Source organism: Erithacus rubecula (assembly GCF_903797595.1).
Source record: "Erithacus rubecula genome assembly, chromosome: 4".
Taxonomy (NCBI): Eukaryota; Metazoa; Chordata; class Aves; order Passeriformes; family Muscicapidae; genus Erithacus; species Erithacus rubecula.
In genome coordinates this window covers 7135212-7162901 of record NC_136686.1, presented here as the reverse complement: position 1 = coordinate 7162901, position 27690 = coordinate 7135212, and the positions used below count along the sequence as shown (strand labels likewise).

General features: G+C 41.4%; 1 protein-coding gene and 1 long non-coding RNA gene across 2 annotated transcripts in view; one reads left to right on the top strand and one right to left on the bottom strand.

Annotated features, from left to right (window-relative positions):
- Nucleotides 1-27690, top strand: part of LOC306801114 — a 212035-nt gene that overhangs the window by 140979 nt on the left and 43366 nt on the right. The window lies entirely within an intron of this gene.
- MPPED1 (metallophosphoesterase domain containing 1) overlaps nt 22860-27690 on the bottom strand; it is a 58897-nt gene continuing 54066 nt past the window's right edge. The window contains exons 6-7 of the mRNA XM_079303828.1: nt 26760-26873; nt 22860-23275 (exon numbers count right to left, since the gene is read on the bottom strand). Coding sequence (XP_079159954.1) covers nt 23157-23275; nt 26760-26873 — 233 coding nt within the window. The 3' untranslated portion in view covers nt 22860-23156. The remainder of the gene's footprint in view (nt 23276-26759; nt 26874-27690) is intronic.

Here is a 27690-nt window from a genome sequence, read left to right as displayed (position 1 = left end):
AGCATCCTCTCCCTTTCTTTTTTGATATGTTCTTTCATATCCTTTGAACACAAACAAAATTTGAGTATTCAAGCATAATCAGGTTTCTGAGAAGAAAAAATCCAACCCCAAATTAAAAAGACCTAATAGCTGCAAAAGCAGCTTTAAAAAAATATCTTATCTGTGGTCACCTAAAAAAGCTAGGAAGGACTGGCAGTGTTTTTGGTGGCCAAAAAATATCCTGTCCTAAAATATTGTGCTAGATTTTCCTACTTTCTTGTAGATGCCAAATTACAGCTGTTAGTGCCTGAGAGTCTAAGTGATAAACTTGCCGTGAAGACCAGTGATCTGAGAGAGGTAAAAGGATTAGGAATGTAGTAGTTCTGTTTCATTTTGACATCAGTACTTGTAGATCTTATAAAAAATGCACTTTGGTCCCCTCCACTGCCATTTTGGCCTCAGCCTGGTGATAAGATTCACAGAAAAATAGGAAAATCATTCCAGGAAGGAAAATTAAACAACCCCCTTGCAGAATTGCACCCATGTTCTTCAGCACAACAAAAGCTGCAACTGGAAAATAAAATATTTAGAATTTTTCATTGCTTGGAACATGCTTGAATTTTCTGACTACAACTACATGGAAATGTTTAGCTACTGAAAAAGAAATAACAGATTGAGCAAATTAAAGATGCAAACAAATTGTCAGGGCTGGTAAATCTAAACATTGGCCCATTGTGAGCTCAATTATTGCATTAACTATAGGTTCTTTCTTAGAGAAGCCCAGACAATTAGTTGCATGCATCCTTTGTGATTTGATCCAACTTTCAGAGAAAGCAACAGAAAACTCCTTGTTACTATTTATAAATGCTAGACTGGGCAGTGTGAGACAATAGGAAGAGAACTTGAGTGTCCCAAAAACTTGGGGCTGTTGGAAAGATCCCAGCCATCCTGAATGTTGATTCCATTCCATGGAAGTGTTTATGAAACTTGCATCAGTGAAACCCTCCAGGCAGCACCAGGAAATCCCACTAAAAAAGAGATTATAAGTTGGATCTAGAAGCCAACATAGCACATGTGCATATATTGTAGGGTTCTGGGCTGAAGTTTTGCTCCTGCCTTTCCCCTGGTGCTGAGGCACCAGTGAAAGACATGGAGCATCAGGATCCTCCCAAGCTATTCCTTCTGTGGCTCTGCCCAGGATGACTGTAGAGCCCTCCCAGTGACAATCCAATCATTCATAAATCAGTGACTTTGCACTGGTTTGTGTTTGGTCTGAGATGGTGTTTCAGGGCTTTTTGTGAACATGGTATCTGTTGTTTTATAACAAAGAGCTTGGAGAAACTATGATGATTTACAGATCAAGCCAAAATAATAAAAAATGGTCATGGCCCATTAAATGAATACCATCATTTTGTATACATTAAAAGTATTCAATACACATTTTTTACCCAGAATCTTGCAGACCAAGTGCAAATCAGATTTAGAAGTGACTCAAGTGGTTGTAAGGTCTCAATCAAGTTGCTCTACAAGATTTTGGAAAGGGCTTACAATGGTTCATGTACTCTGGGTTGGACACACAAGGGAATAAATTTCTGCTGTACTAACAGGATAATTAATGACCTCTTTCTCTAGTCACTTCATGCAAGAATTTTCCTTCCTTTTTTAAAAATCCCATTATACCAATGGCTTAGTATTTATTTGGTAAATCATTCAATTGGAGCATTTAACTGCTTGGGATCATGCTCTGTGTATCCAAGTTACATGGTAAATTTGCCACATTTGCTAAAATTAGGGAAAACACAAGGGCTAGTGGTTTAAGAGTTTTTGTTGAAATAAAAAACAAGCTAGAAATAAAAAGTGCATGGGGTGTATATTAGGATGGCCTGACTTTCAGCAAATTTTGCCTCTGCTGCACTGTGAGGAAAGCCCAGAGGAGGTTCCCACTTGCACTGCTGGTGGTGGTCACTAAAAACCAGCAGCCAGGACTGGCCAGGTCACACTGTGCCCTTGCAGCTCTCCCTGCCCCACATTTCTGCTCCCCAAGCTGTGAAGAAGAGGCAGAGGAGCCCCAGAACAACAGCTACACACAATCTGCTCCTCTCTGCCCACAGTACAGCTCCAGGGCAGAGGAGATCAGAGGAGACACAGAAATCTGGCTCTTGTGGCCCAGAAAGGAAGGCATCAGTAATAGCATCCCAATCGAGTTATGTAGTAGGAACAGTGCCAAATTCCAAATCTGCTCATTCAGCGAGCATGCTACATTTTTAGGCTGTTTCTGACTATGCCTAATTAGTTTAGATACGGTTAGTAGCAGTGTTTTATAGAGAAATTACATTACCAAACTGGTTTTAGATGTAGAATGAACATATTGCTATGAAGGTATGAAGAAAGCATCATTAGGAATTATCAAGTATTCACCACCAGTAGGGAGAGTAAGGTAAAGCCATTAAGTTTTGCCTCAAAGTACCTCATTATCTTACACAAGGTTTCCTTTATACACAAACTCGATACTGTGAAATTCCATCCCAATATTCTGGAGAGGATAAAGCAATAATATTGAAGTCCCTATGCAGCTGTTTCAAATATTATTATTTTTTAATTTATTCTATTCAGAAAAAAAAAATGAAGGTCTCAATCCATGTTTGAGCACCTTTATATAAGGTAATATTCTGACTCAAATTTCCTCATAGATTTCTCAGTTCTTTTCAACTAAGTATACAGACACACATCAAGAAGAATCATAAAAAGCCCAAATAAAACCCTTTCCTTTTGGTGGCAGGCACAATTCCTTCTCTCTCTCAAAAGCCTGAGAGAATAAACAGCCTAAGGCTTCATGGAAGCATCCAGACTCTGAGCAATGAAAACAACCCAAGCTGCAGTCACCATAAATTGCTTTCTCCCTCCATTCAGTCCACAGGGGTACTCAGTAGTTTGGGCTGGAAACAGCATTATTTGTGTAGCCACTCATTCCTTTGCCTGTGACAACTCTACTCAGTGACAAGTACACCTGGCACCCAATTACAACAATAAATACCAGGAAAGTGTGGGGAGAAGCTGAGATGGAGATTTATTTTTTAAAGAAAGAATCAGGTGGTAGATCAGATCCAGAGCCTGGCAGAGGACTGGAGCTTGCTGCCTTTGGGAAAAGCCCCTTACTCATCACTCCAGTGTTAAGGTTTTGGAATTAATTTTGCAGTTCAGGGTACAGAAATGTAACAAGTTGAGCCAGGTTAAAACAACATGTCCAAGGAAATTTAACCCCATGGTCCAGCCGTGGAACCATAGAAAGGTTCAAAAACTGCTAGCACAGCAAGAGGTGTAGGAAGGGGTGGGGTTTTTAAGAAAAACTTAAATACCTTACCAAACCCACTGTTGGCTTATGCATTCAGTCACTTTTAAGAAAAACTTCACTGTGAAAAATGAAGACTGATGAGAATTAAAAATGACTGAAACAAGAGTTGAAACAAGGCGAGCGTAACACATGCGAAAACACTGAGCAGAAGTAACACTGACTTCAGAATCAGTTTAAAATAATAAAAAGTTAGGGCTTTGACAGTGATTAAGTAAATATACCATCTGCACTTCCCAAGAATATCAAAATGTTATAGGTTAAAATAATCTTGTGTAAACAGAATCTTGCAATAATTTGTAAACAAGTATTCAGCAGCCAGTCACAGACTGAGGCATTATTACAATCCAGCATCTTTTCATTCTGCATTACAGTTCTGCCCAGTTGTGTTCATGATGCTGTCAGTAAATGCCAGTCACTTTCATCCATCTTTGTTGGCCAGTTCAGTCCTAAATGCTGCACTGCAGGGCACCAATGAGGAAAAATTCTAAATTCTATCATAGAGTTGTATGAGCTGTTAAATATTTCAAGTTTCAGACAAGTCAGTTGCATTTATTAAATGATAGCCAGAAAATTATAGCTGTCAAATCTAATCTTCCTGATGGAAAATTTTCATTATTTTCTGCTAGGTAAGGGTTCTATCTCCTCTGCAAGTATTCAGGAACCTTATATCTCCTTAAACAGCAAATACACACCCACGTATTCTGAATATCAGTTATTCTTCATCCAGATCCACAAGATATTTGATTTTTGCTTAACTTTACCAATTTCACAATTTTAATAAACTGAAAACAATAATCATTATCTGTTTAGGAATAATTCTGAAAAAATTATCCAAAAAACCAACAGTCAGCCAACCAAAATAAACACTAAATCTTCATGGATCTGGATCAAGAAGCAATCTCTGATTCCAGAATCCTACCAGACAGGTATGAACCTGCTGTTTGACAAGATATCAAGTGATGTGTGGCTGTACAGATCCCTTTATCTCCTAGGTAACTTCATTTACTGAAACAGGGAAATTAGCTTTCTACTAACTTCTTGTATTAACACTGCTATTTATGGCTGTTCTATCTGCAAGAGGTAATCAGTGATTTCTGATGCTGAATTTGAACAGGGAAAGGGGCAGGAAAATCTGAGTTTACCAGGAACTTAAGTACAACCAGCATAAGTACACAAGGACACATCAGGCTACTGGCCAGTTGCCTTGTTTAAATTCCTCAGTGTATCTAAACCCAGAAGTAAACCTCAGAAATCAATGCAATATATTCTTTCATGTGGGGGCACTGAGAATATTTAAAACTGCTGAAGTGCTGGAAGATGTACCAGGTGGAATACCTGGAAGATGTCAGGCACATGCACCTGTGTTTTAGCATCAGGTGAAACAGATGAGCCCTGTTCTATTTGGGTTCTCAGCTAGGCAGGCTGAGCACTTTTCCCATGGAAATTAAATGCTAAAATTGAAATTAAAGTGGGGCTTTGCACAGTTTGGGTGATTGGATTATTTCTTCTGTTTCTCTCAATGCAGATGACCCAAGAAGGATAGAGAAGAGGATGGTTCACCTTTTCATCACCTCATATACAGAAAATAATGAAAGCCTTCTAGACATTTAATTTTTGTAAATTAGCTTCTCTGCACAGGGATGCTGCCCACTGCCAGTGGAAAGTGGATAAAACCTCTCCATATCCTGCTGTTCTTATGTCCATTCAGGGTGACAGTTTTAACATGGCAAGAGTAAGAGATAACAAAGGAGGGTTTGATTTTCTAATGGTCTGGGAAAATTAAGAGTTAACCTGGATCATCAAGTTATTTTAAAAATAAATTTTAGTGAGGTAAACTAATGGTTTTACTTCTTTCTCACTCAAAGCATTGGAATAAGTTTTTAAGTTTTTTCTGTGTTTTGTAGGTTCTTCATAAGTAAACCATTGACATAACAGAAGGGAGGCTACCCAGTATTTTAGAATACTATGTTAGAACTTTGTCTTCAAAAATATCCTATAATTATTTTCTCTAGGCATTTGTAGAGTAGGATTTGGCCAAATGCAGGAAACTGTAGATAAAGACAGTGACTGATTTATAATTTCAAACTAATAAATTAATTGAGTATGGTTTTTTTGTATCTATTCATTAGAAAACTCAAAATAGTGTTAAATTCTGACAGTGGTCCTGTGTTGTGGATTAAATCTACACATTGAGGGAATTAATTTTGCATAATCCATTTATCAAAAAAGAAAAAGACAACAATTAACATTGTCAAAATAATGCTTCCTAAGACGTTTCCAAAAGCAATTCATTTAAGGAAATTATTTTTAAATTTTATGCATTATATTACTGACACACTTAACTTCACTAAAAAGGTTTACAAGACATAGTATTGAATTTTCTCATTTGCCATTTTCCAATTGTATGGCTTCTAATACATTTGCCTTCATTATTCAAAAAAAAGAATTGTATTTCTCAGTGCATCTTTTTTTCCCCTACTTGCAGTGCCACATGTGTATTCTTAAGGACATGTTTATGTGGACCAAGCATTGGAATCTGAGCAGATGCCAGCTGTGTGTCGATGCCACACCTTCCTCTGTTGCAAATGAGTGGTTTGGCTGCTTTAAGACACCACCAAAGGTATTTGCAAAAGCAGGGTTTAATATCAATCTGTGGAAATGTGACTTTACAAAACTTGGTGGCAAGGTCCAGTCTACAACTTACATCTACAGGAAGATCAAATTAGAAGCAAATTGGAATGGCTTAGAAGGAAGCTGGGAATGCAAGAGTGTCAGGGTACAAAGGATATGGATGCAAAGATAAGGGCACAAAAGGGTTTAGCAGCATTTAATCACTTTAACATTTGCAAAGCAATCCAGAAGGGTTCACAATAATATAACAGTGCCTTAGCTATGGATCTGAGGCAGCAACATCCATACCATAATCAGCTGAGAAAAAGGGAATAGTTGCTTATCCTTTGTTTCCCACCTAGACTGCGCAGCTGGTGGTGCCACCTCTGCATGCAGCAGCTCCTGGTACAGTCAGTGGATGCCTCACAGCTCCATTGGTTTCCTCAAAGCATCAGTTACCAGTTTGGTTAAGGCAGATCAGGATGTTCTCAGACCATAGAGCAGGTCCAAGGATGAGGAAACAAGGGAGACAGAGTGGAGATGTACCCACCACAGTCTATTAAATATATACATATATATATATGTATGTATGTAGTTACACAATAAACAGTATATTGCAGGTAAAAATCTCTGGTTAGATTACCAGTTCTAGAAAAAAATCCTCTTTGAATATCTCAAGAGGTACTTAGATCTTGGCAAGGAAAATAAAAGATAATTGTTTGACCATTGAACTCTTCTGATAATTAAAGGCTAACATGATCATCAGAGCCTGCTTCCTGGGATTATATTAACAGTTAAACACCCACTCTGAAGAACTGCTAGATAAATATTTCTCTGTCTGGTTCCTAAATCACTTTTCATCAGAACACCAAAGGACCCTTGTTAGCTGTGCTGATTTGGTGTCTTTCTCCCAAGTAAAACATAAAGAGAAGTCAACAGATATTATGAGGGGGGAAAATGGAGAAAGTTGTGGGTGTACAAACACACATATAAAAATATATTTATATCTCAAGGAAAGTCTTTGGAATGGGGAAGAGTAGAGGAATGTAATTTTATTTTTCTTATTATTTCTGGTGAATGTATGAGCCATTAAATGAATCTGAAACATTCTCAGTGCAGAACATTTTAACATATGGTTTGCTTTTTCTTCTGGGAAAATGCTTCTTTGCATTTGGAACTTTTCAGGAAATACTGTGAAGATTTGAAGTAAAAATCTTTGAGGAGGCCTAAGGTTGGATATTTTATATTCTTTTTCTTTTAGCTTCTAAGATTTGTGTAATTAGTACTCCACTACAAAATAAATACATTTGGAATTGGATGTATTTGGCAAATCAGCATTAAAAAATGCTTGCTAGACTTTTTTCCCAAAATTGATGCCTATCTGTATGTCTCTGAAATTGCTGCTTAGATTGTTGATTACCAGAGGAAACTGAAACTGCTGTTATTTAGGGATGTTCTCCCACACTAGATCATTACAAAAATGCATAGTTCCATTAATAAAAAAAATTTTCTGTTATTACTCCATGCAGTTCATATAGTGAATTAATCATTCACATTAATTATATAGTGAATTGCTGCTTTGATACCTGAGATTAATACAAATACTGCATGAATTATTTGTACAATAATGCATATAACCAAGGAGAAAAAAATTAACTACTCAAGATTATTAGGTATTTTTGCTCAGTTGGTTCTTTCCTTTGTTTGATTTTTATTTTCCCAAAATCTCCTCTACTTCCTTTTCGATAACTGGTTTTAATTTTGTATCAAATACAGTAAGTTTCCATCCCTGCCCTGGTTTCTGGCATGGAGTGCAGCTACTCAGAGGGATGCAGGAGTTTTGTCCCTTGTCTGCAGTTTTCAAGCTTCCACCATCTTCAGGACAGGCAGTGCAGGGAGGGGATGGATGTCTCTGAGCTTCCACACACACTCTGCCAGAGGATTTTTCATTAGTTCAACTGGCAGGAGTATCAAATCCAACAACTCCAAAGGGATTAAAGAACAATCTTTTCTCTGTAAAAACAAATCAAATCATGCTGGGTTTTCTTACTGAGTTCTTAAAGGCAGGGATGTCACTTACCAACTGTTTATACAACCTCGAGAAAATAAACCCCAACAAAAACCCAACAAACTGCATTTCAATTGCCAGCATTTTGAGATAACCAAGGTGGTTTTTCATATTAAAATTGCTAACTGTTGGATGGATGAGCTCTGTAATAGGAGAGGAGTTGGGGATTTTTTGGCAGCCACTCCTGTTTTCCAAGGGTCAGCTGTGTGCTGCCCCCTGTGCTTCCACCCTGAGATTCATATGAACCATATGAATCATGGACAACTGGCATGGGGTCTGCAAGGCTAAAAATAGTGTGCTTGAGGGGAAAAATATCAAACAAATACAGTCATTTGTTTGATTAAAACATTACTATGTGAAGTGCCTGTATCTCTGTGCAATTACTGTTTTTATCAGAATGATGTGCAGCAGGTCATGAGCAGTAAGGGATGCTCCAAACATGGGAAAATGAAAATCAGATTTTGAAAAAAAGATCCACTTTCTAAAAAAAAATAATTTTCTTCTGTTTTTGAATTTTTCTAAGCTAAAGGCTGTCATGCAGTGGAAAGAGCATTATTATGCTGTGAAAAGAGTCATAAAGAGAATTTTGTATTATATCAATACTTAAAATATGCAAATATGATATCTTCACAACGCCCCAAAATTATGCTTGGCATGAATTCTTAGCAACAATACAAATATCATCATCTTCAAATAAGCAGGTATAACATGCTGCTCAAATAGCTGTAAAAACAACCTCATCACAGCTTTGGGAGCATCCAGATTTCATCTTTGATGTAGGTAGATTTCAAGTAGGAAAGGGAAGAAAGTTGTCTAAAACATCAGGGTGTGTTGGGATGAGCCTTAATGGGATGAGCAGCTACATATTTAAGTGGAAAGGAGACCTGCTGGCATTTACAGAGCTGTTGTCAGTGTGAAAATGGAGTTGTAGTGCAGGCAGAGCTGTGGGGGCTGAGTGCTGTGGCACAGCCTCCTCCTTCCCTCCCAAATCCCCGTTGGAGCAAGGTGGCCTCAGGTTAGCTGGAGTCTGTCTTGGTCACTACACCTAAACTGGCTGTGATTTACAAAAAGGACAGGAGGAAAACAGTAAAACGAGTTGTTGCACAGATGTTTCATTGTGGGGTAGTCCCCTTTTCACCTCCTTTCACTGTAAGTAATTTCACAGGACTTGATCCTGACCTCCTTAAATCAACAACCACTCCTCTGGCTTTGGTAGATTTATGCCAGCATATGAGATCAAGATCAGATCTCAGCACTCCATTTTCTTTTATTTTTTTTTTTTCTTTCTGCAGGTTTGCAAGAAAAAAAAAGCAGCTCTTTCTGCTCACTCCAAAGCAAGAGTGGCAGGAGGGTTTTGCCTAAGGAACAATGCATCTTTCTCTGTACCCTGTACAGAATTCCCATCTTGTGCATTAGAATAGATGTTGAAACAGTTCTAATTAACATTTTTAATTTGCATTTTAATTGCCTGCCGGGGTGTGAAATGACATGCCTAGGTAAAGGAACATTTTCTTCAGTTGCAAGGGCTTGCACAGGCCCAGTGAGGCTGAAGCACTCTGGCCACTGGTCATTCCCACAGCTAAGGACTAGTCCAAATCACAATCACTTGAGTTGAAAGGATTCACATGGATGTTTGTTTGCTTGTTTATTGTTAATGAATTGGACCCCCATAATTATTTTCTGTCTGAAGATACACATCAGACCTTGATTTTAAAATTGCCAGTTGCAAAGATTCTGTGTAATCATTCAAAGGTTGTTTTGGTGGCTAATTATTGTCTTTGTAAAGAAAGCACCATATCCAATCATATGAATATATACATTTTTAAGATGGTGTCCTTGTTTCAGATATGAATTTGCCTCTGTGCAGTTTTCAGCTGGTGCACCCTGCAGTTACATAAAGGTCACAGCAAAATCAACTTAAACCTCTTCTGTTTTCCATAGACAGAGTGAACTTCTCACATTTTCACCTCTTAGGGCAAATTTTCTGGCCCTTTCCCCATTTCCATAGGTTTTCCTGGAGTAAATTTCAGCTCCTCAAATTCATGTTCAAGTCAGGGATGTCTGATTTGGGCATTTTCAAATCTCAGCTGTAGGGATGCCAAAGGCAGAGGATGTGCAGCTTCCCTCTGCCAGCTTTGCCCAGTCAGCTGCTGCATTTGTTCTTCTGAACACACATCCAAGGTCTCTTTTTTCAGAGCTCTTCTCCCTGAGGCGAGTCACTCCATGTCCTTGTGATGAGGGATTCAGGTGTGCCCATGCTGAAATGTAGCACCAACTTGCTGGACCTCATTTGCTAAACATCTCTGGGCCAGAGTGTCTCTGTGAGACATCCCATCCATATTTCCTGTAGAACAACACTTGGTTCATCTTTAAAGCTTCAGTGACACCTTTTGGGGTGGGGGAGGCAGGTTTCCTGATCAAGGTGTAGCATATCATTCATATCAGGGCAGGAACCAGTACCTGGATGACCTTGCAAAATATATAGACTCTTCAAGATGATTCCTTATTTAATTACATCCTTTGGTGGGTTTTATTTCATTTGTTGTGTGCCATGTAGGAATTATATCATTCCTCTTTCCTCCTGAAAATACCAGGCAGAGCTGCCAAGTCATGTGCTTTACAGATGTCTATTACCAAGTCTATTACCTTAAGACTAATTAATTTGTCATCCAAACTTGTAATCTCATAAAAAGATATCAAATTAGTTTGAGAAGATCCATTTACCTTAAACCCACCTTGATTAGCATTTAATTTTATTAGTCTTTTAATTCTTTATTGCTAAAGCCTTGCACAATCAATCCCATCACTGCTTTTTTTTCCCAGGGATCAAAGTCTGGGTAAAGCTCTCTTGCCTTGGCCATTCTCTCTCCCTTTGGCACAATTTCAGCCTTCTCTGGACTGCTGAGACTTCTCTCATGTCCTAGTGGTTCTGAACACTCATTCATTATTAGCAGCTTTAAAAACCTACCTTCTCAGATACAATTCTGAGTGGACAAATTTGGTAATTGCCATTTAAGATGCTCTTTCAGGACTGCTAGGCCTAGAAGTAACTGTGTGCAATGTCTCACCACAGTTCATTTTATCTGCAATAGCAAAGATATCTTAAAATTCCACCATTTCAATAATAGTTCCCATTTCCATTTGCTTTTTTATTCTTAGTGTTACTGGTTTAAGCCATCGATAGCCCCTTTGTGTATTTGTTTTACTTGTTCCTTTTCAATACAAATTTTTCCCTTCATAGATCTTTTTTCCTGGTCTGCTTTTATTTACCCTCCCAACCAGGGTGGGTTTTGTGTTTTGTTTTTTTAAACTAATTTGAGTGTCTCTTTATTCTAGGACTGTTCTTTGGCAAGCTTGATTAAACAGTTTGCAAATACCATCTCTATTTTCCTGCTTCAGTGTTTTTTCTCCTCACTGGTGTGTTAACATTTGCCTTTGTGAAATTTCCCTTTTGGAAGACAAAGAGTTTATCTGACATGGTTTATCTCCTTATTTTATGCTCACACAGTGGGTGTGACCAGAGTTGTGCTGCTGGTGCCTCAAGCTGCTTCAGCTCCCTCATTCTGTGAAGATGAGACATGATGTAGATGTCCCTGCTGGAAGTAGCCTTTCTGTCAGGAAATCGCCATCTGGGACTTCAGAAATTCTGGCGGACTGAAATTTCCATTTTTTACCATTCAGAACAAGCTGCCTCACAATGACAAGTGAGGGTTTGCTGCAAACAATATTGATGTGTGGTTAAGTTGTAGTCTTCCTCTATAGGGATAAAAGATGAATTTAATTTCCTTTTATGACAAGGTGACCCACCTGGTTGATCTGGGAAAGCCAGGAGATGGAATCTTTTTGGTCCTCAGTACTTCCTCTGCCAGGATCCTTCTGGACAAGCTGTCCAGCCACAGCTGGATAAACACATCCTGTGATGGGGTCAGCACAAAGGGTGACAGTGATCAGGGTGACACCAGGCTGGCCACTGTGGGGTCCCACAGGGCTCCATCCTCAGCCCTGTGCTGTTCAGCATCCTCACTGATGACCTGGATGCAGGACTCAAAGGAACACTCAGTAATTTTGCCAATGACACCAAACTGAGAGGAGCTGCTGACTCCCTCAAGGGTGAAGAGGCCCTGCAGAGAGCCCTGGATAAAGGACAGGGCTGGGCAATCTCCAGCTGGGTGCAGTTTAACAAAGACAAGGCTGGATTCTGCCCCTGGCATGGGGCAGCCCTGGCTGTATGGACAGAGTGGGGAATGAGGAAGGGACCTGGAGATTCCAGGCTGTGCCAGCAGTGCCCTGGGGCCAGGAGGGACATCCCTGTCCCTGTCCCTGTCCTGGGGGTTCCTGTGCCAGCAGTGCCCTGGGGCCAGGAGGGACATCCCTATCCCTGTCCCTGTCCTGGGGGTTCCAGGCCCAGCATGGCTGGCCAGGCCAGGGAGGGATTGTCCTGCTCTGCTCTGGGCTGGGCCAGCCTCACCTGCAATACTGAGTGTGGTTTTGGGTGCTGCAATATAAAAAACATAAAAACATATTAAACTGTTAGAGAGTGTTCAAAGGGAAGGGCCTGGAGGGGAAGCCCGATGAGGAGTGGCTGAGGGCACTTGGTCTGTCCAGCTGCAGGAGACTGAGATGAGACTCATCACAGTCTGCAGCTTCCTCAGGATGGAAGCAGGAGATGAGGAACTGATCTCTGGTCACTGGTGACCAGGAATGACATGAGGGAATGGCATGAGGCTGTGTCAGGAGAGGGTTAGGCTGGGTATTAGGAAAAGTTTCTTCCCCAGAGGGTGGCTGGGCACTAGAACAGGCTTCCCAGGGTAGTGGTCACAGCACCAAAGTTGAAGAAGCATTTGGACAACACTCTGACACCCATGGTGGGATTCTTGGGGTTATCTTTGTCCTGTACAGGGCAAGGATGGACTTTGATGATCCTTGCAAGTCTCTTCCAACCCAGGATATTCCATGATTTTATTGAATGTAATGGTGTGCAGCGTGTATCACCTAGAGGGACACCACAAGCTTTACTCATCTTAGGTGTAATGGATGAATAAATATTCCAGTTGACTAACTTCATAGTTGCCAGCATCAACATTTTATAGTGTGAGCCAGTTTTATTTCCCTTTTGCCCAGTTGATCTTTTCTAAAGAGATTATAAACAACTTAATCAACATTCCTGTCATGTGTCATCCTATTAGGTTTCATTAATATCAGCTAGTTCTAATGCATGATTCTAAACAGGCAATTTCTATTCCTTGCATTTATTACCTGGGCTTTTAATCTTGATACATAATCAATTTAGGAATTTCTGCACAGCATAGTCTGTCTCTATTATATGTTGCCAACACCAAGCATTTGAACAGTCTGAGGATTTGGTGGTCCCTTCTTTTCAGACATTTCTGTTATTAGAAACCTCCCCTTGCAGCTCCATACAGCCCTGTCTTCTGCAGGTGTGGAGCTCTTCCAAACCATGCAGTTTCTCTGTTGCCCCAAAAAAGCCAAAATTATTTAACTTATACCTCCCAGGTAAGCAGCATTTTCACTGTCAGGTCCTTGCATCTCATGATTTCCCTAATTTTTCTCCAAGCAGACATCCCTCTCCCTCAGTCCCATTTAGAGTGTAATTTTATAAAGTTAGATCATTAATCAGTGCAGCAATGTCTTCTGTTTTCAGGAGGTACTGTCCTCTATGCTGTGGTTCTGCTGTCAGTTCATCATTTTGGTGCCAGCCTGTTCTTTGTAGGATATTTTTCCTCCTCTTCTTCAAGCAATAGGAGCTGATCTTCCTCCCTGGTTTTGTCTTCTCCTGCTTCCTCCAGGTACCCAGTGAGAGGATGCTCTCTGCCTTTCACTGTGCCAGTACACAAAATTCCTTAGACTTCTCTTGTGGAAATAGTAAGAAGGCTGTGCACCTTATTTACTTATCAATCATCAATTGAACAACTTCTAAAGCAAAATCCTTCCCCAATGAATGGATCTTTTTGCTTGTCATAGCTCCAGTTCCTGCACTTGAAGTCTCACATCCCAGCTAAACCTTTCCCATGGAAAGGAGGCTGTTCTCAAGCAGCCCAGCAAAGTGAAGGCTCAGCACAGTGGGTGTCACTCTTAGATCTTCAGCCCAGCCAGAAAAGAGCACAGTGCAAAGATGAACATGGCTTCTCTTGAAAAGGTCTTGAAAAGTTTCATATACCTTAGGGTGAGGTTATATAAGGATGCTTTTGACTCATACTTATTTAGATGCTCATTTTGCTGAGCTCAGTGCTCATTCTTCTGCTGAATTGAGAGGGAACAAGTCCAGCACCCCCTTCTTCAGAGCAGGCTTTCTTTTTTCTCTCTTAAAACAACCAAAGCAAATCAAGCTATTGCACTGAAGACATCAGAGCACCAGAAATAAAACTGGCAGACCCCAGGGTTTTCCTGTGGCTCTCCACATGCATTAAGATTTGGAGTGTCTGGGGCAGTCAGATGGATGTGGTGGCTGCCTGGCAGTGGCCACCACTCTGGACATCACCCTGAAGGATGTCATTGTGTAGCTACATGGGCAGGTGACTTCCCTTGGGAATGCAGAGCTTGAGCTTTCCATTCCACAGGACAGAGAATTTCACACCATGAGGGTGGTTGAACACCAGCACAGATGCCCAGAGGGGTGATGAGCTCTGCATCTTTGTAGATACTCAAAGCTCGGCTGGAGCAGCCCTGAGCAGCTTCCACAGCTTAAAGCAAGAGGTTAGAATGGCTATGTACAGAGGTGCTCTGACCTGAGCAGCTTGGAAAAGAGACTTCAGCTCCTCACAGCTAGTTTCCATATTCAATGGACCTTGGGCTTCTGACAGAGTAAATCCCACTGGTATCAGCACCCTCCTCTTGTGGGAGCAGCTTCACAGTTCTCTGAAGTCATGTACACAGGAAAGGAAAAGCTTCTGTGGAATCATCAAGGAATCAGAAGTGACTGCCTCTTACAACTACAGGGAACTTGTAAAGAATAATAACAGTCTTTGTTTTCTCTGTATTAAAGAAAAAAAAACACACATAACACCTTCCTATTTCAACTCTACATGTAGACTGTGAGTTCCTGATGATTTTTAGACCAGCATCACAGCTGTAGAACACAACCAATGTTAACAATTCCTAGCAGAGACTGCTAAGATAAAGCTGTTCTTTAAAGTATGCTCTCCTTTTTTCACTCAGAAACAGAAACAAAGCCAATAGGGAGCACGTAACATCACCAGCACTTCTGAGAGCCCCAATCAAGTAATTTGCTTTCATACATTTTGTTGTTTTCCATCTTCCAGCTTTGAGTTCCTTTTGTTGTTTCTAATAGATAACACCAGCTTCAAAGTTTGGAGGAACTGTTCCTCTTCTGCCACTGTTGTCCTTTTTCCCTTTAGCAAATTTTTGGGTTTGTGTTTGGTTTTTTGTTTGGTTTTTGGTTTGTTTTTGTTTTTTGTTTTTTTTTTTCACAAGTTAAAAGGGTCTGCTTTAACAAAGCATGCTGAGAATTCAGGAGAGATGGGTGTCTTGCACTGTGGCATCCTGAGTTTATGGAGAGATGGAAGGACCCTTTCCTGACTAGCAAATGCAGCTGCACCCCTTCCCTTCATCCACACAGCCTTGTGGCACAGAAAGTCCTACTCTTCTGATTAAAATTTGTGCACTAAAAGATCCTGTACCTTTATTTTAAGGGATGGCATAAGCTTGGTAGCAGTTGGATTAAAAGCAGTTAAGAAATCCCCTACTTGTAGCTCAGAAGAGGGCATAGAATTTCTGAGTTTATTGCAGCATTTGTGAGTGCTTGGTGGTTCCAGCTGTCATGCAACCAGCTCAGTGTTGACTCCAGTGCAAACACACTGCAGAGCTGCAGGCAGCTGATGAAGTGTCTTCATCATAGTCTGCTGAGTGCCTTGTCTATATTTTCATGATTTATTATGTCCCTGACTTCCTTAGGTGTTAGAAGGAGCAATGAATCAATCCAGGCATTTACAGAGTGGGGACTGCTAATTGCATGAGCTCTGTTTACCACTTGAGAGCTGAAGTTTTGACAAGTCTCTTGACCCCCTGTTAATACATATGATTAATTATTGTTAAGGGTGTCTGCAGAAACAAACTGGACAGGTAACTCTACAGAGCTTTTATTTCTTTGTGAACAAGCAATAAACATAATTATGTTTACACTGCATTCCAACTGGAACAGGTGGGGAAAGAAGGTGCTCTTGAAGGGGTGGGGGTAAACCATGGCTGTCCAGAGGTGGGCATCCAGAGAGCACAGGCTGAGGGGATGGGAAGCAGGTTGGAAGCAGCTCCTCTCATGACTCCCTGGTGGCTTCAGGGCAGCTTTCCTTTGTATGTCACCACAGAGGTTCAAGGACAGAGGTGCTGCACCCCCTGGTGTGTGAATGAGGGCTGGGAAGCACCACAGGCAGGGCACAAGGTTATCAGGGTGCCAGATGTTTGTACCATTTCACAAACTGATGAAACAAACTGGTGCTGTGGACCCTGCTGGGCCATTTTTTCTGGAGGCTTTCCCTTTCCTGCCATGCTTTACCTTGCTGTCCTGCTCTGCCTTTGCTCTGTCTCATTCCCCCTAGAACAGAGCTCTTCCTTCCCAATGAAGGGAACCCACCCCATATGCAGCTCCTGGCTCACCTGGAGAGACTTGGGGTTGTGCCAGGAGTTGTCCCCTGGCTCACCCCAAGAAGGACCTCTCTCCTTTTCTTACACCACTCCTGGCTTGTTGCATGTCTTTGGAGCTAATGCTGCTGGGGAGGATGTTGGGGTTTGTGGGCTCAAAAACAAGGCCAGGATGTGTTGACCCTCATACATCACCCTTGGGGAGCCCAAAGAGCTATCCAGAGTGGGGATGTGCATGGCAGGATGCTTCTCAGGGCTTCCCAGTGTGAGAAATGGCAGGGACCAAGAGGAAGCATGGGGAGCACACAGGAAGCACAGGAGCTGCTTATGGGAAGCACATGTGAAGCAGCATTTTAAAATATCACATAACAGATGCAAACAGAACAGCTGTGCTGTGCAACAGCCTTAGCAAAGAGTAGAAAAATATAAAAATACAGACTTCATCACCTGTATTAAACTGCTTTATCCTGCACAGTTTTATTATTTCTAGAAAATTTGGCCCAGGTCATCGTGGTGGGAGGTAAAGTTGCCAGGAGACCCTGAAATTGGCCACTGTGGGTTATTACACTGCACAGAGGAGAGTACCTCTGTGTGCACAAATGCCTCCTCAGCACACTGGAGGTGCAGGGCTGTGCAGGACCTCACCTTGTTGCTTTCTGTCCCTTGTGTTTCAGCAGAGCAGCAGCACCAGGCTGAAACAGAAACCCAGCAGGGACAAGGCTGACTCTGAAGTTCACAGCACACAACGCTGGGGCCACCTGGCTCTGTGCCCTGCAGAGGTACAGAGGGAGTCCCCTAGCCCCCTCCATCAGCTTCAGCCCCGCTCCCCCACAGGCAAAATCCCCACCAGGACACATTCCCCTGTGGACAAGGGGTCACTCCTTGAGAGAAGAAACCTCAGCACCCTTTGAGACCCCTTCTCACCTTTCCAGTGGCCTCTGTGGAAAAGTTTGTACCAGCAATCTTGATATCTTCTGGTTTTGTACCACCAATCTTGATATCTTCTGGTTTTCCCAACTGGCACTTGTCAGTGAGCTGGGCTAACCCTGGACTCCACAGCCAGGCTCTAACAGCAGTGGGGAAGGGACACTTGGGGCTGCACTGGTAGGAGGGTGCTTTAACATCACCTTCAACTCTTTCCAGCCTTTCCTGGGTGTTGGGGAGCTCATGTAGTTGGGAAAAGCTTTTTCCTTACTCTGATTTTGAAGCTCCATTGTACCATAAGCTGCTGCAATGTATTTATAGCAACCAATAATTTCCCTGCTCAAGTTGCTCACCCCATTCATAACACAGAGAGAATGACAGGGTGAGTGTAATGAGAGTACTCCAAACAGCCAACCTGTCTGCCTCGTTGTTTCCCATGGCTGTCCCCCTGTCCCCAAGGCCATGCAGAGGCAGGACCAGAGCTCCAAGGAAGAGAATGGCTCTTCTCCCACAGCAGGAAGCATCTGTCCTCTAACCAGGCCCACATGGCCCTGGATGGGAGCAAAGAGCACCAGGGCATCATAGACCCAGTGACATGGTGAGGTTAATTGCTCTGCTCAGTTTTAGTTTATTATGCTCTGGAGAGAGAATACTCTTCACTGGGAGGGGGGGAAACAATGCTGAGAGATTTGTGTGAAAGGAAAGCTCGTTCCTTTAATCTGTTTGAAAGCTTTTGTACAGCAAAGTCCTGGCCAGAAGAGCTATCACTGATATAATTGGTGTAGACAATTGTGAAGGTTTTGATAAAGACCTTTGTGGAAGAGCTATTCATGGGAGGCAAAGAAAGAGTCATAGTTTGGGCAGCAGCTAAGAAACAAAAATCCCAATAGCAGGATGAAGGCAGTGCAAATGTCACACAGCTCCTTATCCCAGCCAGCAGCACTCTCAGCTCCCCACATGTGGTGCATGAGATACCCTCCACCACCAAAGCCAAGGGAACAGGCCAGAGTGGGGGGAAAAGATCCCCACCATGAACACAGCCTGGGTAAGGCTCCCTGAGAGGATGGAGGGATGGTTGGGCCAAGCCCAGATCAGTTCTCACCTCTTGGAGAGAAAACAGAGCTAGTGACATGGGCAGCTCGCCACAGTTCTCCATTGGGGGCTACAAATATATGCTATTATCCCAAAAACTTCTAAAAAAGAAGATATCTGATAAAAGTCAGGTGAGGGAGTAGCAGAGACCAGTGTCTAAATGCTGAGATAGGAAGGAAGAGGAGGTCCTCTTCTGGCACTTCTGCTCTCACCAACTCCCAAATGACACATCAAAAAGAGAGAAGAGGAACATTTCCAAGATGGGAAAGTAAGGGAGTTAGAAATAGAGTCTAGCTAGAATGGAAATTATTTTAATTTCTAGATGAAGTGAATAAAAAGCAACATAATGGCCAATATACAAAATAACAAATGGCACAAAAGAGGTGTGTGTAAGTGCTCCTATTTTCACTTTTCACATAAAAAGAGAACAAAGGGACAGTCAATAAACCCAAGCAGCAGCACACATACAACGATAAGCGAAATACTGTTGTTCTAATGCACTGTGCATAATCATCCAGGGTGCTCCCTGTTCCAAAATATCACTAAAATCACAGATGCGGAGAGACTTGCAAGAAAGGGACAGGAATGTACCTGAAAGGAAAGACCATTTGCAGTTATATTTGCTCTGTGTGAGTTACTTGAGCAGAAAGCAATAATATGGGTTTTAAGAGAGAAATTTTCACACAAACAGCAATAAATGGGAGGGGGGCAAAGATCCCCATGGGCAGATTATTCCAAAAACTGCCTTCTAAGGGATGTCTTGTTCCTCCTTCCTCTGAAGTATTTGCATTAACTGTTGGCAGCAGTCAGTGACTGGAAAAGACAAACCACTTCTCATCTCCTCTGACTCCCTCCTGCAGCAAGGCCAGAGCACCTTCCCACCTTCTGTGTTCCCAGCATGACCCCAAGACAGGGTTTTGATCCTTCTTGGGGCACCAAAAGCAGCTACTTGGGTGGGTGCTGAGTTCCAGCCTGCTCCTTCCTTCTAGTCAAGGAACATTTCACATCCTCAGCCGTATGTGACTGAGGGAGGTAAAAATAATCTTGTCATCTTTTTTTCTTTCTTTTTTTTTTTTTTTTTTCCATTGACGTGCAGTGATATCTCCCCTATTCATTGCTGAAATGAACCAGAATTAATCTCAGCCAACAATTCTGCCTGGTGATGGGAATGCACACATTAGTGATACACATCAGCACACCTTCCTTCAGGAGCACTGCTATCTGGATAAATACTAGTGAAGGTCAGCAATGGGGAGGTGGGGAATGAAATTATTTGAGAGGGCAGCCCAAATTTAAATGGAGCTGATAACTGCCCAGCTGCATTTGTGGACATCTTCCTTTTCATGGCCTCCCTTATCTGAGGTAGATCAGAAACTCAGGTCATTCTGTTCCACAAAGTTAAAATAAAAATATTTATATTAACCCAGCCTTAACCTCCCTCTCTGTGAAGATGTGTCCTTACACCCAATTCAGAGCAGGAACTTTTCTTCTCCCAATTGCTGCCCACTCCCAAAGAATGGCATCCCAGTTCCTGGCCTCTCCGGAGCTGTGCTGCAGCCCTCCCACCATAGCTTTTCCCTCCCTTTTAGACACACCTGGCACACTGTCCCACCAAATGCACCAATTACAGGCAGTGGTTGCTGTTTTCCTTCTCTCTGCAACCCCAGCCTCGAGCTCACTATCCTCTGCAGGAGATGTGGTGGCTGGAAGCTGGGGGACAGAGCAGGACACCCTCTGCTGATTCCCCTTCTTTAATGTCCCACAGCCTGGCTCCTATCCCTGGAGAAGATAGCACTCATTCCAACACAGGGCTGATCACATGTGCTGAACATTAAGAGACCTTATTTTTTGTTGTGGGTTTTTTGTTCTTTTTTTTTTTTTTTTTTTAAGACTTTATTCGTCTAACATGCTTGACCAAAAATTACAACACTCAAGTTATGTCAAAATGATTAAATAATCTTTAAGCTTTCATACCTCAAGTCCTTTAAATGATATTTTGAAGTAACAGTTGCTTTCATATCCTTTCCACATAAAAATACACAGTATTTGGAAGATACCTTAGGAAAAATTATTTTTAAGAGAATATTTTATGGTTGACATAGAAATTTTTCTGAGGCTAATAAAAGGACCTCTTCCCTTCACTTTAACATGTAAGTGCTATGAGCAAATGTAAACATTTCAGACTTTAACATACAGCCAATTTCCTGCCACATTCGTTGCAAACCACTTGAATTGTGACTAGCTAAGCCACTTTTATTCTAACTACATGCTATTGTTCATCTTCCCAATGATGACAGGAGTTCATATTCAACTATGATTTTCAGTTCTTACTGATTTAGGGGCTGATCCTGAAATTTCTACACCAGTAGCTCTGACAAAAGTGGCCCCATCTGAATTAATCTGCTCATGCACTTGTGAACCACTCACCCAAAAACCAGTTGCAGGCATCACTAAATGTTTTGGGTTTTCTTTTCAGGAAAAAAATGCAGCATATTAGTTTGGACACATGGTCACCCAACAGATTGCAAGAAATGACAGACCTGTGACTTGTCATGGTTTTTTGGGGTCTGGTGGCTTCTTGTGGGGCCACAGCATGAATCAGTTACTGGGTTGAACATCTTGGCTCCAGGCAGCACCTGGAAGAGCTGCTGCACGTGGGAAGCCAGTGAAAAGCAGAGTTTGTGCCCACTTGCTCAGAGTTGAAGCTCAAATGGCCTGCTTTTACAACACAGGTATTTTAAATTGCTCATGTGGATAATGTACATGCAGCTGCTACATAAATCTCACATTTACATCCATGTAACACACACAATTCTCCAAAGCATGTGAGCAGGTGTGAGCTATGCACAGACCTGCAACCAACTCTGAGCTGGCAGTGCTGGTCTGCCCACTGTGTGTGAACAAGATTAATGTCTAGATGCTGTCAGCCCCAAAATCAGGATGTCCACATTCAGAATACAGCAGAAAAATTATCTCCATCAAGTCAAAAGGACACACTTGTTAGTTAAAGGCAGAAATCCATTTCTTGCAGGACACGTCTGGAGCCCTGGGTTTTTTTGGTGGCTTTGTAACCAATCCTTAAGTTTCTGCCTAGGGCAGGGCTGAAATCCCAGCAGCTTCAATACCCCTGCTGACACTGCAAGAGGGCAGTACCATGGCTGTGAACCATCCCAACCAGCTCCTGACACCTCCCCTGCTTTGCTTGGTGCCAAAAGCAGCACAGCAGATGGGTTACTACTAGGTTTGTGCTGGGCCTGTCTCAGCAGTGTCCATGAGTGGCATGTCCATGGCAAAGAGCAGTACCAGGTCCCCTGAGGTGACCTCTGCTCTGCACACTTTGGTGTGTACCCATTACAGCCACCCAGAAGTGAGTGCCCAAACTACACCTTGGGTTGATGCCTTCCCCTTGCCATCTCTGCTTCCCCAGGAAAAAAATAATCACAATGACATTTAACCACTCCTGACCAGGGCCAAATTCAAACCAGTAATCTCATCATTGGCTGCATGTCCCATTAGCAGGTTTTAAATCAAAGGTCCCAGTGGGTTTTATTTAAAATACCATTATTAATCATTGGGTGGGCTCTTTGCAGGTTTCTCCTCTTTCTTTTTTTCCTTAAATACAATCACATATCGCTTTATCATATGGAAACGCAGATATATTTTTTCTCTTTTTTTTTTTTTTTTAAGGGAAATGTCATCCTTCTTTTTTTTTTTTTATTTTTTAAACAGGCGAGGCCAGGTTACAAATTCCTGAGTTTATACTGCACTTAACACAGTCTCCCTTCTTGAATGTAGAGCTGTTTACAGCATGCTGGCAATATGCACCATTTCCCTTGCCATCTGTAATGCCAGATGTAGTAAAACTTCATTTCAGTACAGTGAATTAGGGCCTCTGTTGCATTGGTTTTGAATAGATGCAAAGACTTAGACTTGGAGGACTTGGAGAAATAGCTTTCCTCCTGTGACTGGTCATTTGTGCACCATCTTTTATATTTGCCATGTTGATTAGGGAAAAACATCTTTACCATCATTTTTATTTTACCAAGAGCTCACTGGAAAACATCTGAAATGAGGAAATCCTAGTCTAAACACTTATGTTTAAACTGCAAACTTTCTTAAAGAAACACTCTTTTGAAAGACATTGTTCTTTTAATAAGTCCAGTATACGGTATGTACAAAAGCCCCTACTAGAGATATGTGTATATATATATATATATATATATATATATATATATATATATATATGCATATATATATATATATGTATGTGGAATGCATTCACTTTTCTGTGTTCACAAACATTTTAATGGTGAAATGTTAGTCTTTAATCTGTTTCTGGCACCAAAATGTCTTTGTTCCTTGTCCACTTTTGTTACTCTAAATTTATCTGTGAAGAACTAGCAGGGAAAAAAAGAAAGATTTTGCTTTTTTTGTTGAATGGTTCCCTATTGGGATTCTCAGCCAGCAATATAAAGTTGCTAATGTGTTTGGTACAACTTTAAATCCTCATTATAATCATGTGTTCCTTGGAGTAGGTAAGTCAATAACTATAGGTGGATTGAGTGGCTGGTAATTCACAGTGCACACAGATGCATTCACATAGGTGGTGGTTCCATCAGCCATGACACCATAACCTACAAAGGAAGAAAAATTCTGGTTACTCTCATTATTCCTTATTATCTTCTTTATTTTTTAATTACCTTTATCACACAATGATAAGTGCCACATTTTTTATTACTCGGAAGGAATTTTAAAATTCTCTTTGTGAAAAACATAAATGTTCCCTGAATCAATACAATCTTTGTCCTACAGCAGAACTTTTTAAATTGTGTAAGAAAAGCAAAATGGGCCCTCAGGAGCTAGTGGCTATTATCTCTGGCAGCCAGCTCACTAAACCTCCTTAGAAAGACAGATACCTTTCTCTGCAGAGATTTTTCTCTTAAAACCTTTTTAGTTTTAAAAAGGATGCTCCTGATGATTTCAGCTTGCAGTTTTCAGTGCAGCAAACTTTGGGCAATTTTAATCTTCCCACCTTTTTTTTTCCTGCCCTATGTTGAACATCCTTTAACCAACCAATGAAGCAAAAGCATTGCTTGACTGAGACAAGTATGTGTGCATGTGCATCTGGGCAGGATTTGCCTAGTAGGAACCTCTTCTTGCTATGGCTTTGAACTTGTTGACCAAACTGGAAAGGCACTAAAATGCCTGCCCAGGCAGAGAAAAAATGGTTTTATTATTTAATGCATTGTCTAACAGGCAAGGTGAATTCACACCCTAAAAGACCAGAACATTTCCACAGGAGAGAACACACATCCCTGTGCCTCACTAGTGGTAAAAAGCCTCCAGCTACATCTCATATCTGGCTAGACACCTGAGGCAAACAATTCCAGAGTCAAATCTGCAGAAAACCAAATTTCCAGCTCTAATGCCTGTGGAAGTACAGTGAACTGCTGTTTCAGAAAGGGAAGAAGAAGCCCTTTGACAGCTTTGGTGTTATGAAAAAGCAGACACACTCTCCATTGTCAAAAATCTTTTAATGAATCACTAGGAGAAAATATAAACTGGATCACATGAAAGCTAAAAGCTTAATGATGGAAACTTTCACTGAAATATTATGATCAATATGAAGAAATGCATTCATCATCAGAAATACATGATTTTTGAGAAATCCCCTGGTTGAAAGCATTTGTGCTAAGATTCAATTTCACTTTTCATAAAGTTAATAGGGAAATATATTCATTGCTATATGCACACTGAATTCTAGCTATTCAAATCCTAGGTACTGAGGACCCTATGGTTTTTCTGAATGCAATTTTGTGTCTTTCAGAGCACTGAAAGTTGCATAATTTGCAAACAAAGAAACAGTAGCCAAATGCCTTTCTTTTTGATTCCTTAAAACATCCTGAATAATGCAGGGCCTCCTGCACCTCCCATGGAAAAACCACACTATAATTAGGGACCAGGGAGGGAAGAAAACTCTGTCAGATTCCTGTCACAGGCATTTCTTTAAATCCCTTTCTGTTTGCCACAGAACGACTGTTCTGAGAAAAACACAAAATGCACGGAGGACAGTCAGCACCATGGCTGGGACTTTGTGTCTCCTCAGCTACACATTTGGAGAGAGCAGAATCAGCCTGCTAACACACTCCTTTTGCTGGAAGATTCCTACTGCTGCAGCTTTCACTCCTGTCCCACTGCCAGCAGAGTTTCCCTGGCCATGACCTCAGTGGAGTTCTGGCTATAACAGGAAAACCAGAATTTTAGCCAGAGCCCCTGCCATGCTGCTTGTCCCTTCCACGGGTGGATCAGCAGCAAGCCCATGTGCACAGGTATTTTTGGCAGACATGGTAGTTCAGAGGGGGAATAGGGAAGAAACATCTCTTATAAGCACCTCTTTCCCCCAGATGTTCAGTAAATGACTGCTGCAGATGTAGCTATGTTCACTCAGAGGAAGAACTCATCTGTTCAAATCATGCATTCTCTCTGCAAAGTGCAGCTTCGTTTGCACAGGCTGCCTGCAGTGGGAATTCTCCTCTGCAGAGATTTAGCATCCCACTGAAAAACAGGCTCTGCAGTTCCCCATTTGTTTTCTCTAAATTATGATAGTTAACAAGAAGAGTACCTTGTTTCTGTGTTTTGATACCTACTGTGCCAACTACATTAATTCACAGGATTTACCATTCTATGGAGGTGCCATTCTCTTCCCTCGAGAGCCAAAGTTGGGCTTGGTTTTAGCAGATGTGATTTTGTTTACCTGCCTCAAGCTTCATGGCTTGCTGTTTGCTTATATCCCCTGCAACACTCTTGGCTTACAATTTCTGAAATGACAATGAGTTTGAACTGTATTCTCCAGTTCTCTTTGTTGGAATACCAAAGACTGCTCTAGCAGCATTAGTTTACTCTGTGATTTAACAGCACTTTGGACATTAACCAGGCATTAACAGGTCACCACAGATGAGACACATGAGGAGAATGGCCTAATCCTTGAGCTATAAAATAATGATCTGAACACCTTATCCATTAATTTTACACCACCAGCAATGCCACTTCTAATGTGCCATGGTGAAAGCCCCCAGCAGCAAGTCAGAGAGGGATATCTTGGGAAGGGTTCTTTACAAAACCACAAGTGTCTGAATGCCAGCTCCTCCAGTATTTCCATCTCTGCACTGGTGAGATCCACAGAGATCCTACAGCAAAGGCTGGAGCAGTCCCAGAAGCAGAAACTGGCAGTTGTGGAGTATCTTTTCCTGCCAGTAAGTGAACACTGCCAAAGGCTGAGCAGCTGATAATGCACACTTACACGCCAGTGGTTCACTCCTGCACAGCCCACTGCTTTCTGCTCGGGGTGGGGGCACTGTTGGAGCCTTGCTGCCCCAGTCTGTGAACAGGACAGACAGCATCTACCTGTCCCTTTTCCTGATGAACTCCTGCTGTCACTGACTTCAGCAGTGGATATCTGTCACCATTTACTGCCTTGTGTGAAGGGAAACTCTTTTTTTCCCAGTGAAACATCATGTAGTCAATAGAACTGCTTGCTTTGTCTGAGCACAAAATGTTTTCCCTGCCAAAGCAACTAAATGCATCCATAAATATCTTGGACCTTCCACAAGAGTCAGTGGTGACATCCCTCTTGATTCCAACTTCATGTATACACTGATAGAGAGAGACAACTGTTATTGTACAACCTTGAAGACCAAGCCTTAGAAGCAACCCTCAAATCATTCCTACTCTTTTTACAAACACAGAAGCTGAGACACAGAGATCTTTCATGAATTACTGTGAAGCAAAAATTCAGCTGAGGAAAAAAATCCCTCCATCCTAATATTTAGTCACTTTCTGTAACTACTGGACTTGTGTTCTTTTGTTAAAAATCACTGTACTCTGTGAAGGAGGCATCGACCTATTTTATAGATGTAGAAAATGAAAGATAAGCTCAAGTACAAGTATTGAAATGTGGGTACCAGCCAATTTCACCTCTATATATACAGCTAAATATGTATCTGGATTCTAGAAGTGCTTCAGTTCAGACATTCAAGTTTGAAAATGCTGATTAAGCCTTCTCTGTTTGGAGTTTCTAAATATATTTACATATATATACAGAAAGAACTATGTTCTGACCTTCATGGATGTGTCCAAAAACATGAAGCCTTGGCTGTATTCGTCTCTGGACTGTGTTCAGCAGCTCAACACATCCCACCCGTTGCATTTTCTTAGGAACCCAGTCTAGAAAACCTTTGGAAAAGAAAGGAAAGTTTTAAGAGAAGGCAGGTAATCCACAAAGTTGTGCTGCTGTGCAGCATTTTTGAGATTCCATCTCTCATGGCTTTTCACTAACAGCCACAGAAGAACTGAAATAACACAAACTGTGTCTGCCTTGGTAAGCAGAAGAGGTTTTACCCATTTTCTTCCTGAAGAGAATGAGGTGTAAAGAGAAGGAAGTCCAAAGAGAGTCTCTAAAGAATTTAAAAGAACATGAACTCTTTAAAACCAGTCCTGGGACCTACTTTTTTTGATTGATCACTTAAACCAACGTGAAGAAATCCGTGTTGCCAATGCTACAATTATATTGTTATCACATTGAATCCTACATTAGTGAAGCTCAAATGATAAATCCACTACATGCCCAAAAAATAACATCCTCAAGTTAAACCACTTCATGACACAGCAAGCCTCACTTGCCTAAACTGATAGGTCTCAGATAGGAAGAGAAACTCAGGCCCTTTGCAGAAGATGTGTTTAAGTGCTTCATTTACTTGCACAAAAATTGTGTAAAAATGTATTTCTTACGAAAATAGACAGAAACGTTACATCAACTTGCCTCTTTGTCTAAAAATACTGCAGGGGGAAGTTTACTGACAACTGAAGTCCCATGTTTCCTTCCAAGTAGTAGTATAAGGAGGATGTTGTATTGGAGTGTTTGCAATAACCAATCTGTTTTCTTTCTATTGTTCAGTCATTTTCATCGGGCTCAAATTTGGAAACTTAAAAGATAAAATCCTCCTGCTTTTATTTTGTTGTTCTGATATTTTCACTGTGTGCCTGTCGTAGC